Source organism: Diabrotica virgifera, chromosome 2 (genome assembly GCF_917563875.1).
Source record: "Diabrotica virgifera virgifera chromosome 2, PGI_DIABVI_V3a".
Classification (NCBI taxonomy): Eukaryota; Metazoa; Arthropoda; class Insecta; order Coleoptera; family Chrysomelidae; genus Diabrotica; species Diabrotica virgifera.
This window is the reverse complement of record NC_065444.1, coordinates 239,914,618-239,928,822: the sequence shown is the minus strand read 5'-3', so window position 1 is coordinate 239,928,822 and position 14,205 is coordinate 239,914,618. Positions and strand designations below refer to the sequence as shown.

Genomic DNA, 14,205 nt, shown 5'->3' with positions numbered 1-14,205 from the left:
CCCAACCGAATTTCATGTCCCAAGTACTTCTAAGATATAGTCTGCTCAATATCAATTCCATCAACAACAATATTACGATTTAGCACGAGATTAGTCATTATTTGCGTCTTGTTGATGTTAATCTTTAGTCCGACCTCTAAGGAAGCGTGATATAACTTGTTCAACATTATTATTGCATCATCCATACGATCGGCTATAAGGACGATGTCATCTGCGAATCTCAAATGACAGCTTCTCTCCATTTATATTGATACCATATTCGTTCAGATCTGCCTTCTTAAAATTGTGTTCTAAAAGGGTTGTGAACAGCTTTGGTGAGATGGTGTCTCCTTGCCGTACTCCTCGCTGCATACAGAATTAATTAGTTTGTTGATCAGAGAGTTTTAGCTAGCCGTTGCATTGTGGTAGATACAATGTATCTACCACATAATAGCCTTTGTAAAAAATACCGAAAGTGCACTTGTATGTTTTTATTATTTGTAATTTTTTAAGGACAAAAAGCGCAGGTTTGAGCCTAGCAAGTGTTCAGTTTGCGCCCCTCGGACATGGTGCCCGGGTGCCTCGCACCCCTTGCACCCCCGGGTTGAGACGGCCCTGTACATGGTGGTACTAAGTCTGTTCTTGTAGGCAGTAAAACTAAAACTTTCTGGGACTTCAGAGTCTAATATTATCTATATTCTATATGATGTAGATATATTATATAATTTATGTTATATAGATATCCAGTGGATAGTGGATAGTATCCATATAAAGTGGATCTAGTTCTTTTGCAGCATCATCAAGGCACGCCAATTGAGTGTATGCCGCCACAACATAAATGCTCGTTTTATATGCAATGATCATGCTGCAAAATAACTCGATATATTTTTATATGGATATCACATATTGGCTCATTTGCATGCGTAGAAGCCGAGTTACGATCAATAAAGCGTCGAAAAATACTTGACTGTGAGCCGATATTGCGCCTCATAGCGCGCCATTAAAATATCGATATCTTGACCAAAAATAAACTTACGAACATTTTCTTAAGCTCAAATTATTCCTTTTGAGTCCTTCTATCATTATTGTAAATTAAAGTGTAAATGTTTACAGCTCAAATTTACTTGAAACCCTTATAAACAAATTAATGTACAATTTTTTTAAGAAAATTATAATTTTAAACGGGTATAACTTTAAAACAGACGAAGATAAAGTAATTTAACAAACTTTGTTTGGAAGCCTATTAATGAAGCTTTAAAATGGGACCTTCTAAAGCTCATTTTCATGCGTAGAAGCCGAGTTACGATCGATAAAGCTTCGAAAAATACTTATTTTGCAATTTGCATTGTGCACTGTTACAATATCTTAAGTTCTAATTGTTGGATTTAAGTTTAGTAAACGTTTTTATCTTCGTTTTTTATTAACGAACAAATTTTATTTGAAACATTCTTTTTTATCTCTTTTAGTTTATGAGCCAGAGCCTTATAAACAATTTATAAACAATTAAATTGTTTATAACAATTTTTTGACCACTCGGATCGAAATTTACCCTCGAAATTCGTAATCAGTAATTTCAAAAATAAAATTTAAACTATTTTTGAAATTCCATTTAAATAGACAGTTTGGTTTCGTTTTGATTCGGAGTTATGCACGTAGCTTCACTGAGGACGTCGTAAGACAGAAACAGCTGTCTGGAGATTGTGTATCGCATCTGAATCGAAGGAAACATAAACTGTCTTTCATGTTCACTAATAAATAAAGGTTTTCAGAACTCAAAATCATTTTCTTTTTTGTTTGTTACCTTTACCTTTCCCCATTCTTTACACCACTCTGTTGTCCTATAAAAACACATTAACGTTATTGTGGGTATAAATAAATTTGTTGAAAGCACAAAAGTCAATTGCGTAACCCAACTCCGTACAATGTTATCACTTAAAAGGAATCCGATCTTAATGTAGTCGATGGGGGACGCTGTGGAAATGCCCAAATGACTTTCATTCGATAGATGAGGGTGCTAGCAATATGATACGTTTCAAGAAAGAAGGTTGTAGCAGTAAAGTGTGGAGGCAAATACAAAATTTTTGTCGGGAAACCACTATTCATGGTTTAAATATAGTTGGAATGCCAAATTTACATCCCATTGAACGGTATGATTTTTTTTGTATTAATATACTCTACTATATCCTGTGTTTACAGGGTAGAAAATTTACTGTTTACTGTCTTAACCAGGGCCGGATTTAAGGGGTGGCAGGCTGGGCAGCTGCCCGGGGCCCCCACATTCCGGGGGCCCCCACAAAGCCTCAAACGCAAAAAATATTAGCAAATTATTCGCATAGAATTATTTTTGTTTTATACAAACACTTGTGCCGTCCACTCTCTAAATTTAATTGCAAAAGCTGCAGACGGGTGTTGTTCTGCTCCTACAGCATCATCTGATTTCTTAGAACTATATGTATCTTCACTACCTCTACATATAGATACAACTTGTTAATCAAATGTTTAAAAGCTGCTTCTTTAAGCGACAGCAACGCAGACCGTGGCAGAAATATTATTGTTCCTAAAAGAGTAAATACTACTAAATGGTTATCCAGAAGTGATGCCGCAAAAGCACTAGTTAAAGATTATAATCAGACTAAAGTAGACTTATCCAAAATTTCGGAAGCAACAATTTAAAACTCGTAGCGAAACAAATTGTTTGTATAATCGGATTTGCTTACTGTAAACAGGAATATTTGCAATATTTTGGAATGAAATCTTAGAGAAAAAAACAGTTTAAGTCGTATTCTCCAAGATCCAAATATTGCCCTTAATACAGGAGTGGCAGCACTTAGATCACTTAAAGAATTTATACAGTCAAGGCGTGACAATTTCAAAACATATATGAGAGGCGAGGCGCGATGGTAAGCGGAAGTCAAGACTATTCGACACATAGAAAATGACTACGGAATATTCGACTGACTCGAATATCAGAGAAATTTAGGACTCAAAATTTTATCGCTATTATAGATCACCGCATTACCTCTTTAAGTCAGAGGCTTTCTGCATATAAATGCTCCAATTTTGGATTTTTAGATCATTTAGATATATTTGGCTCATTCATATAAATGTACAATATTTTGGCCATGTTATGCGACACCCAGAGAGATATAATGTACTTCATTTAATAATACACGGCAAGGTAGACGGAAGAAGAGGGGCAGGTTGAAGAAGAACGTCATGGCTTAAAAACCTGAGAAAATGGTTTAACAGATCCTCTACATCCCTTTTTTGAGCTGCCGTGAACAAAATTACTATAGCCAATGTTTGATAATCAAGCACGGCACATGAAGAAGAAGACATCATTTAGCTTCAGAGCTACCAAAGCTTAGGTACAATTTTTAAAAGAGGATATCTGATCATTAAATATAAGCAAAGAACTTTAAATGTACCGATTGCTAGAAGAAAATAATGTGAATGATGCGTTTCCAAATGTTGAGCTGATACTTCGTTTATATTTCTAATACCAACTAACTGTAGTGGGGAGAGGTAATTCTCAAAACTTAAGTTAATTAAAAATTGACTTCGGTCTATGATAGGCCAAGAGCGTTTGAATCATCTCTCTATAATGAGCATTGAACACGATGTATTAAAGCAATATCGATGTCCGACATAGTCAAAAAATGTTCAAATAAAAAATCTCGAAAAGTATCCGGACTTCAACCCTACATCCTACTATGTTTATTTTTAATATTTTACTGTAACAAATTTTAATTTTAAATGTTACTGTATTTAAAAATGTAGATATTTATAAAAATAGATCAACATTTTTTTAATGGTAGGACGTAGGGCCCCCACAACGATTCTACCCAGGGGCCGCCACTGCCTTAAATCCGGCTCTGGTCTTAACATTTGATGTTTTTTAACATGATTTACATGGTTTACTACAGAGGCCTGTAGTATATGGACATATATGTCGTGTCGAATGAGAGCTTATAACTTTACTAGAGATCGGAGAATGATGCGCATATACAGTATGTCCCTGTAAGTTGTATCCATATGGAAAACTTTTTGAAGTTATACTTCTTTACCGGCGATATGAGGGTGAATTTTTATATGTTAAAACCTATGATCCCGGCGCATGCGCATTATAACCCGTTGTATCCATTTTTTATTATTAATTTTACGAAAAAAAGTTATTCCTTATAAAAAGCTCTGCATGGTCCAAAACCTAAGATTTAACCATCAAATATCAAATTTTTTGAATATTATACGAGGTATGTCAAAAAGTTTGAATTTCACTCAAGAGTAAAGTAGCTTTATTTTTCACAATATTGAAAATTGCTATTATGAAAAGTTGTTTGGAATTGAAAATTGTATTCTAGTATGCAATTACATCCTTCTAATTGAAAAATTTTTTTTTGAAAAATTATGGATAACTAACATTATTTTCAGTTATTTTAATTCAGATAACTCTTTTATTGTTAATTTTACGAAAAAAGTGATTAATAAAACGTTATACATGGTCTAAAATCTAAAATACAACCATCTTATGTCAAATTTTATCAATTCTATACGAGGTATGTCAAAAATATGAATTTCGCTCAAGAGTAAAATACGTTTATTTTTCACAATATCGAAAATTGTTATTATGAAAAGTTATTTAGAATTAAAAACTATGTTTCAGTATGTAATTACATCCTTCTAATTGAAATATTCTGAACTATAAAGGTACTTTACTTTTGATCTAAATTTATCTTTTTTGACATACCTCGTATAAAATTGATAAAATTTGATATAAGATAGTTGTATTGTAAGTTTTAGACCATCCAGAACTTTTTATTAAGAATCACTTTTTTTTCGTAAAATTAATAATAAAAGAGTTATCAGAATTGAAATAACTGAAAAAATAATGATAGTTATCCATGATTTTTCAAAAAAAAATTTTTTCAATTAGAAGGATGCAATTGCATATTAGATAGTTTTTAATTCCAAACAACTTTTCATAATAGCAATTTCCAATATTACGAAAAATAAAGCTACTTTACTCTTGAGTGAAATTCAAACTTTTTGACATACCTCGTATATTATTCAAAAAATTTGATATTTGATGGTTAAATCTTAGGTTTTGAACCATGCAGAGCTTTTTATAAAGAATAACTTTTTTTCGTAAAATTAATATTAAAAAAGTTTTCCATATGGATACAACTTACAGGGACATACTGTATATGCACAAAATAATTGTAATTATTTTACAAATAGATACTACATCTGTACTATAGTTGAGAAACAAAATACTTTACTAAAATAAGTACGTACTAGTTAAATGAGTCTTTCAAAAGTATAATGTACACTATTTGTGTATCAAAACTCACTGGAATGCAGATCCTGGCTGTGGAGGTGTGGCAAAAATCACTACTTATAACTATATTGATTGCTTTTGCACAAAAATAGACACTCTTTGACAGATTGCAGACTATGTGGAGTACATCTACAGTCAGATCCTTGACGAATCTGTGAGAAATGCCAAACAGAGATTTGTTTCGACCACGTCTTAATTCACTCTTTCAAAAGTAAGCCAATCTTTAACAAATTGGAGTCACGTGTAGTAAAGATGTGGCTTTATCCACGTCTTGATTTACACTTTTCTTCTTCTTCTCGTTGTCCTTTCGCCCAATAAGAGCGTCGCATTATGCTGTCACCTATACATCTTTTACCCATTTCTTCCGGTCTCCTGCAATTTCCTTCAGTTTTTTTATTATATTAATTTACACTTTTAAGTGGAATCCGGGACGGAATTTTTGAGGCGCTACAGATATGTTGCGTCGACTTCTTAATTCACACTGTGGGTAGCGGGTGTCTGAATTTTTTGGGGACTTTTTCTTAAATCATATAGTCTTTTAGGTACTTAACACGAAGCAGCTAAACACTATTGTCCTTTGTACATATTTACATTATTTGCAGTATTGTTAGAGATGGAGTTATACATTAGTAAATTAAAAATAAAAAACTAAGTTTTCATCTAATAGCACATAAAACAACACCAAAAAATGCTGTTCCACATCCTACCAGATTGAAAACAATGGGAACCTTCTCTGGTAACACCTCCGAGGCCTCTACAATTTGCAAGCCATAACGGATGCTGAGACTAAGGAAGATGGGGAAATTTTACAATTTATAATTCACGTCCCATCTGCTCAGCGCGGTAAAGTTCCAACGAGAATGGTTCCCTTCGTACTCCAAACAGAGTAAACATGTAAATCAAAAATGAATAACCATTTTAAATTTCGTTGCAATACGAAACTACAGCCGCATCATTATTCCATTTCAATCAAAGAGTTCAGCAAGCAGCTCTACCAGGTGCTTGCTCTTGCTTCTTGCAGAAGGTTCCCATTGTTTTCAATCTGGTAGGATGTGGAACAGCATTCTTTGGTGTTGTTTTATGTGCTATTAGATTGAAAACTTAGTCTTTTGCTAGCAGTTGCCGCCAGGGCATCCCTGCCATTTCGTTCGGTGCAATCCGTGACTGCATGCCGGGGTTTGTCCTAGTTGGGAAAACCATCGAAACTCCAGAAGATGACGTGTCCTAGCAGTGACACTGCGGCATCATGTGAGGGTCGGTAATGATGGCTTATTCGTATTCAGCGACCCCAAAAACTCACGAATATCAAAATCTGGCCCTTAATATATATGTTTATGCACTTTTGAATGCATGTTATGCACTTTAAAATGCAGTTATGCATTTCTACCCATTTTTCTATTGTAGACTTTTTCCTGGCGTCATCCAGGATACAATGCAAAAAGTTTCAAGTCGATACGTGCTGTATTTAAAAATGCTCTGGTCTATACAGGGTGTAACAAATATACAGGTCATAAATTAAATCACATATTCTGGGACCAAAAATAGTTCGAATGAACCTAACTTACTTTAGTACAAATATGCACATAAAAAAAGTTACAGCCCTTTGAAGTTACAAAATGAAAATCGATTTTTTCGAATATATCGAAAACTATTGGAGATTTTTTATTGAAAATGGACATGTGGCATTCTTATGGCGGGAACATCTGAAAGAAAAATTATAGTGAAATTTGTGCAACCCATAAAAATTGTATGGGGATTTTGTTTCCTTAAACCCCCCAAACTTTTGTGTACGTCTCAATTAAATTATTATTGTGGTACCATTAGTTAAATTCAATATTATTAAAACTTGTTTGCCTCTTAGTATTTTTTCGATAAGGCAGGTTTTATCGAGTTGAGGCTTATTTTTCAATATGTTTACATAAAATTTTTTTGGGGATTTTGTTCTTTTAAACCCCCCAAATATTTGTATACGTTCCAATTAAAATATTACTGCGGTACCATGAGTTAAACACAGTGTTTTTAAAACGTTTTTGCCTCTTTGTATTTTTTCAAAAAGGCACCTTTTATTGAGAAGTGACTTCTTTTTTAATATGGTTCAAAATATCCCTAAAAATGTAAATCATAAATAAATGTTCATATAGTCCTGTCGCCAAGGGGGGTACAACGGCCTCCTGTATTCAGATGGACTTACCCAAGTTTTTTTTATGTATTTTGACCTGTAGAACACGAATTTTTTGGGTAACAGTTGATCCGGATGTCGATAAGATTGTTATAAACCAAGAAGTTGAGGAATCACATAACAGCGATTTCTCGCAAAACAAAACATTTTTTTGTATTTTTTGGGCCATTCTAACCAAAAAATGTTCCTACAAATTTTTTCTTAGGATGCATAGTTTTCGAGATAAACGCGGTTGAACTTTCAAAAAATCGAAAAATTACAATTTTTGAACCCGAATAACTTTTGATTAAAAAATAAAATAGCAATTCTGCTTACCGCCTTTAAAAGTTTAAGTAAAATTTTATCTGTTTTGAATATTTGCATTGCTAAAAATTTATTTTTTGATTGTTATAAAAAGCTATAAACACATAGTGTTTCCCGTGCCTAATACATGCGTTTTAATGCATGCTACGTAGAAATAGCGCCGCTTGCACTTTTACCTCCTCTACCTACTCATTCGATTTTAAATGAGAAATAATTGAAAACATCACTCAAACACTAGGTGTTTATAGCTTTGTTTTAACAATAAAATAATTAATTTTTAGCAATGCAAATAATTAAAACCGATAAAATTTAACTTGAACTTTCAAATGCGGTAAGCAGAATTGCTATTTTATTTTTTAATCAAAAGTTATTCGGGTTCAAAAATTGCAATTTTTCGATTTTTTGAAAGTTCAACCGCGTTTATCTCGAAAACTATGCATCCTACGAAAAAATTTGTAGGAACATTTTTTGGTTAGAAAGGCCCAAAAAATACAAAAAATGTTTTCTTTTGCAATAAATCGCTGTTATGTGATTCCTCAACTTCTTGGTTTATAACAATCTTATCGACATCCGGATCAACTGTTACCCAAAAAATTCGTGTTCTACAGGTCAAAATACATAAAAAAATCTTGGGTAAGTCCATCTGAATACAGGAGGCCGTTGTACCCCCCCTGGCGACAGGACTAATAGGTTTGTTTTAGCATCAGTTTCAAACGGTGTGAAACCATCAGCGTATAGTGGACCAGCGCGAGTAGAGGCTATAGCACTGGTGACTGTATTATGTTCTCTCACTGACCAACTGTTTGTTGATGGTTTCTGACTAGTTTGACTGTTTGCTAGAAGAAACCTATTATTATTACCAAGTCTCCATAATCGTACTTAACCATATACAAATATGTTGTTCTGAAGCTATTTTCTTGTGGCATTTTTATAATCAAGTATATTCAAATGGGAAATAAGCCACAATTTTACCTAAAAATGATTTTATTAACGTTTCGACACCCAAGTCGGGTGTCGTTGTCAAAATACAAAATAATACTAAATAAACAAAAATGTTGTTGCTTAGTAAAAAATTCTTCTAATAATTTATTTAATCTGACTCATTTATATCGGCAATTCAGACACGTATTATACATTTTAAAGTAGACGACTTTAAAATGATATTGCCAATATTGAAGAGTTGCGTTCCTGGGACGACTTTACTAAAAGATAGTTCATTCGATTACATGAAATCAATCCCAACTCAAGAATATCCGCCACAAAAAATCATAGCATTTTTTAGAGAATTTCAGTGCCACCGTTGCATTTGGTTGTCATTTTAAAGACAGATCACATGCTATGATTTTTTGTGGCGGATATTCTTGAGTTGGGATTGATTTCATGTAATCGAATGAACTATCTTTTAGTAAAGTCGTCCCAGGAACGCAACTCTTCAATATTGGCAATATCATTTTAAAGTCGTCTACTTTAAAATGTATAATACGTGTCTGAATTGCCGATATAAATGAGTCAGATTAAATAAATTATTAGAAGAATTTTTTACTAAGCAACAACATTTTTGTTTATTTAGTATTATTTTGTATTTTGACAACGACACCCGACTTGGGCGTCGAAACGTTAATAAAATCATTTTTAGGTAAAATTGTGGCTTATTTCCCATTTGAATATACTTGATCATATACAAATATGTGGTGGATTTGACAAATATTCAAAATATCTCGATAAAAACTGACTTTTCGAAAAAGTACAAAGAGGCAAAAAAGTTTTAAAAACATTGTGTTTAACTAATGGTACTACAATAATAATTTAATTGGAACGTACACAAAAGTTTGGGGGGGTCTAAAGGAACAAAACCCCCATAAAATTTTTATGGGGTGTCCAAATGTCACTATAATTTTTTCTTAAGATGATACTGCCATAAGAATGCCACATGTCCATTCTCAATAAAAAATCTCCAATAATTTTCGATACATTCGAAAAAATCGATTTTCATTTTGTAACTTAAAAGGGCTGTAACTATTTTTATGTGCACATTTGTAATACTAATCACTTAAGGTGAGTTAGGTTCAATCGAATTATTTTTGGTCCCAGAATATGTAATCAAATTTATGAACTGTATTTTTGTTACACCCTGTATATCTTTCACTCCACATTTACATCTTAAAAGTCTTCAGTATCATATTATATTTATCTATCATATTTTTAAAATCAAATACATAATAAACTGTTTGTTATTATAGCAGTGAACGACATACATGTATAAAAATTATTACCATGCACGGAATAAACTACCATTTTAGGATAACGGTTTTTAAATTTACCGTTACAACACGAAAAATATGTCGAGGACATTTGCAAAGTCGCGGTTTTGTTTAATTGTATAATATGATTGAATTGCGCATCCGTCCAAAGTTGTATCAATAAATTTTTGTGCGAATTAAAAAAATTACACATTACGAAATAACCGAAATAAAGAATATTAAAAGTTTTTATGGACGATTCGTAATTTCCGAATAAACTGAGCTAGACATGAACTACCATGAACCAATATACAGGGTGATTCATTAAGAATGTACAATCTCTGAGTTGTAGATTCTGAACCTCAAAATATTATGATCTAACCCTAATCATTTAATAAAATGTGGCTCGTTACTGAGTTACAGGGTGTTTTATTTAAAAATGTAATAACTATTTTTACCCAGTATTTTAAAACTATCTGACATATATCCTTCTCATACTTACTTGACAGTAAATGTAGGTACATACTGTACACCTACTAAATTATGATAAATAATTTTTTCCTGGCTACTGCCAGAGGCGTACGACAGGGAACAGTGAATGGTTGACTCTTCCCAAATTCTACGCCGCTGACGGAATTGCTATTTTATAATTTTTAGATTCTCCAATACGTTCTATGTAAATAATATACTCTTCAGTGAATATCATTAGAAATCATTAGTTTTTGAGATATTTGAACTTACGAATGAAGGTGAATAGTACATTAATCAACAAAGCTGTGACGTTTTATTTTCAACTTCAAATATCTCGAAAACTAATGACTTTATCGTTACAAATGAAGAGTATAATAAATTCATAGAAAGTATTGGAGAATCGAAATATTGCGATAGAATAGCAATTCCGCCACTGGTGTAGAATTTGGGAAGAGTCAACTATTCACTCCCCCTGTCGTACGCCTCTGGTAGGTGCCAGAAACATTTATTTATCATAATTTAGTAGGGTGTAGAGTACCTACATTTTTTGGCAAGTATGACAAGGATATGTCAAAGAGTTTTACAGTACTGGGTAAAAATACCGTGTAACTCAGTAACGAGCCACATTTTATTTAAGTGATTTGGGTTAAATCGCTACAACTAGGATACAGACTCGATCACACTGATTGCAGATTGCAGAGGATGAGGATGACCTACAAAGACAACTTTATGGATTCTACCAAGCATGTCGACGACTGAACATGAACATATCCACGCAGAAAACAAAATGCATTACCATTGCGAAAGATCCAATTAGATACAAGCTCGTGGTAGAGGGGAAACTCACAGAACAGCTAAACCAGTTTAAATATCTAGGTGTAGATTTATCAAGTTATCATGACCCAGACAGAGACCTAAGAGGACAAATTAACAAGGCCGCTGTCTTGTACGGATGTTTGAGAGATGTGGTCTGGAATAACCCATATATGAGAATGGACAGCAAAGTTAGAATTCATAAAACTTGCATCAGACATCGGACCTATTATGACCTATGGCATTGAATCAAGAGAAGACACCAATAAAACCAAAAGCATGCTACGAACAGCCGAATAAAAGGCACTAAGAGCAATTGCAGGGAAGACAAGAAGGGATAGAATACGAAACAACATTATCAGGGAACAATGTGGCGTGCAAGATGTAGTAAGATGAGGTAGGCAAAGACGAAGAGAATGGTTCAGTCATGTAAAAAGAATGGAGGAGCACAGAATACTAAGAATCACGCTAGGAGAAAAACCAGCTGGCAAGCGACCACCAAAAAGATGGAGAGATAGCTGGCAGTCTACATCTTAAGAAATACTTCAACTTCGGAATTAACAGATTGACAGATCTACAACAAATATGCAAGTATAAGAAGAAGAAGAAGGGTTAAATCTTAATATGTTGAGGCCCAGAAACTACAACTCAGAGATTGTACCTTCTTAATGAATCAACCTGTATAGTGTGGTGCAAAAGTATGGAATAAATTCATTATTTCAGAAGCATACGACTTTGTGTAGAGCACATAAACACCCTTATCTTCAATATACAGTCTCTGAAGAAAGCTAAGGAGCTTGAAACCGGTAAGGGTGTTTATGACGCTCTCTGAACGAACTAAAATATAAGATCTCTCTTGAGTTCTATTAAGTTGTGCTCATTACGTGGCGCCAAGCCTTACTCCGATCAATGTATCGTACCCATGTATCCAATACCAGGTAAAATATATCCAATATTTTAGATACTGTCGGCAAACGTACAACAAACACTGAGTAGATACGAAGAGGGACGACAACAATAGATACTAGGCGAGGATAAAATCCATTGCTCTCCGTAGTGAGCAAACCCTTAGCTTTACTCCTAGCTGAGTAAGCGGGACCAAGTTTTCGTTTGAATTTTGCCACTCTGAACCAGTGTTGCCAATCGGCGGATAATTATCCGATTTGCGTACCTTTTTGAGAGTTGTCGTATCTTCTTCGTATCTTTAAATAAATCGGATATTTGCGGATATTTTTCAGTGTATAGACCATCGACTAAAACTTTCTCATCCATTATATTCCCAACACCAACAACACATTAATTTTGTTTGGTTCCACCCAAATTTTTATAAATAGCCTATACTGGATAAATGATGTTAGTTACATCCGATACTTTTCATCTTTTGACAAGACGGACATCTAGACATTCTCTTTAATATCTTAAACAAAACCATTTCATCAAAACATGTTATACTTACCTAATTATATTTATGATTTTTTTGAGGAATGTAATGGTACTATGCAGAAAAGAACTTTCCGGCACAGAAACGTCACTTTTCTGCACACTACTGTCAGTTATGCTGTGAGAAAATATTAAGTTTGTTAACATAAAATTGTGCAGAAAAATGCATTTGGAATAGTGGTTGTAGAAAAATCTACTTATTTGAAACTAGTAATATCTAGATATCTACTAATTAACTCAAAAATCCTTCAAATTTTTTGCCTATAACAATTATTTAGTCGGGCATTAACGTTGAACGCACCACGGGTATTATGGATAATAACTTTGATACCTTAATAACTACAAGACTGTCAAATACATCTCTATTTTTTTAGTTGTTAAAAGAGCGTAGGCGCAAAATTTCGGACCAATAATCTTTAAACGTATTTATTTTTTTTCGAATCCTGAGAAAACTAATAAATATTTTTGAAAAGTTTGAACGCAGAATAAAAGATTACATTCTTACCGAGGGCTGAAAGTCGAATAAACAAAATGTTTCTTTTGCATGAAATATTTGAATTTAAAAATCACACTTAATATTCTCTTTTCCTTTTACCCCTGTAACATATTAGAATAAAAATTATAGAAATCTTCAGGGACTTTTGGCCCTCGGGTAATCTTTCATTCTGCGTTTAAATTTTTAAATAATACGTATTAGCTATCTCAGGACTCGAAAAAAATAACGCATTTTAAAAGCATTGACCAGAAATTTTGCGCCTATGATATTAATGTAGCTGTAGTTTATTTTGTAATGATTTATTTATTATTTGTTTTTCCAGTACCTAGTTTTAGGTAGTTATTACGTTTTAATAAAATAATATTTAAAAGTGTTTTTTTTAACTTAAATAATTATAATAAATTAATATAACGATCCAAATATTTCATTAATATTTAGATTTATTTATTTATTTATTTAGAATTTAACACTTACGATAATACAAAATACGAATAATATAATAATAGTAAGTAAATAGTCATGTCAATATTTACATACATGAATTAGGTAATAATCAGCTAGGATACGAGATTTTCATCTATAAACGAAAATTTTTAAACTGTGAAATAGAGAATCCAGTAGATTAAAGGGCCAGTTGTTCGAACGCTAATCAAAAATGGAATCAACTGATCATTATCAAATATTTAATTACTGTCAATGTCAACTTTGATTGGGTTGCTGAAAACATAATTTATTACAATTATGAGATTAATTGATTAATTAATCAATTATGTTAATAATTGTTACGTTAATTGATAATTAATAATTAATTAATCAATAAATTATGTTAATTATCATAATGATAATTGATTACAATCAACAATCAACTGATTGGCGTACGAACAACGGATTTTGTTATTTGATGGTTGTTAAGGGGACTAAAAGAATAACATTGGCAACATTGATT

At 32.8% G+C, this 14,205-nt stretch overlaps 1 protein-coding gene across 1 annotated transcript in view; it reads left to right on the top strand.

Moving 5' to 3' along the window:
• The first annotated feature begins 1,990 nt into the window (after positions 1–1,990).
• LOC114331671 (sodium channel protein Nach-like) overlaps positions 1,991–14,205 on the top strand; it is a 31,976-nt gene continuing 19,761 nt past the window's right edge. The window contains exon 1 of the mRNA XM_028281291.2: positions 1,991–2,126. Within this exon, the coding sequence (XP_028137092.1) occupies positions 2,002–2,126 (125 nt within the window). The 5' untranslated portion in view covers positions 1,991–2,001. The remainder of the gene's footprint in view (positions 2,127–14,205) is intronic.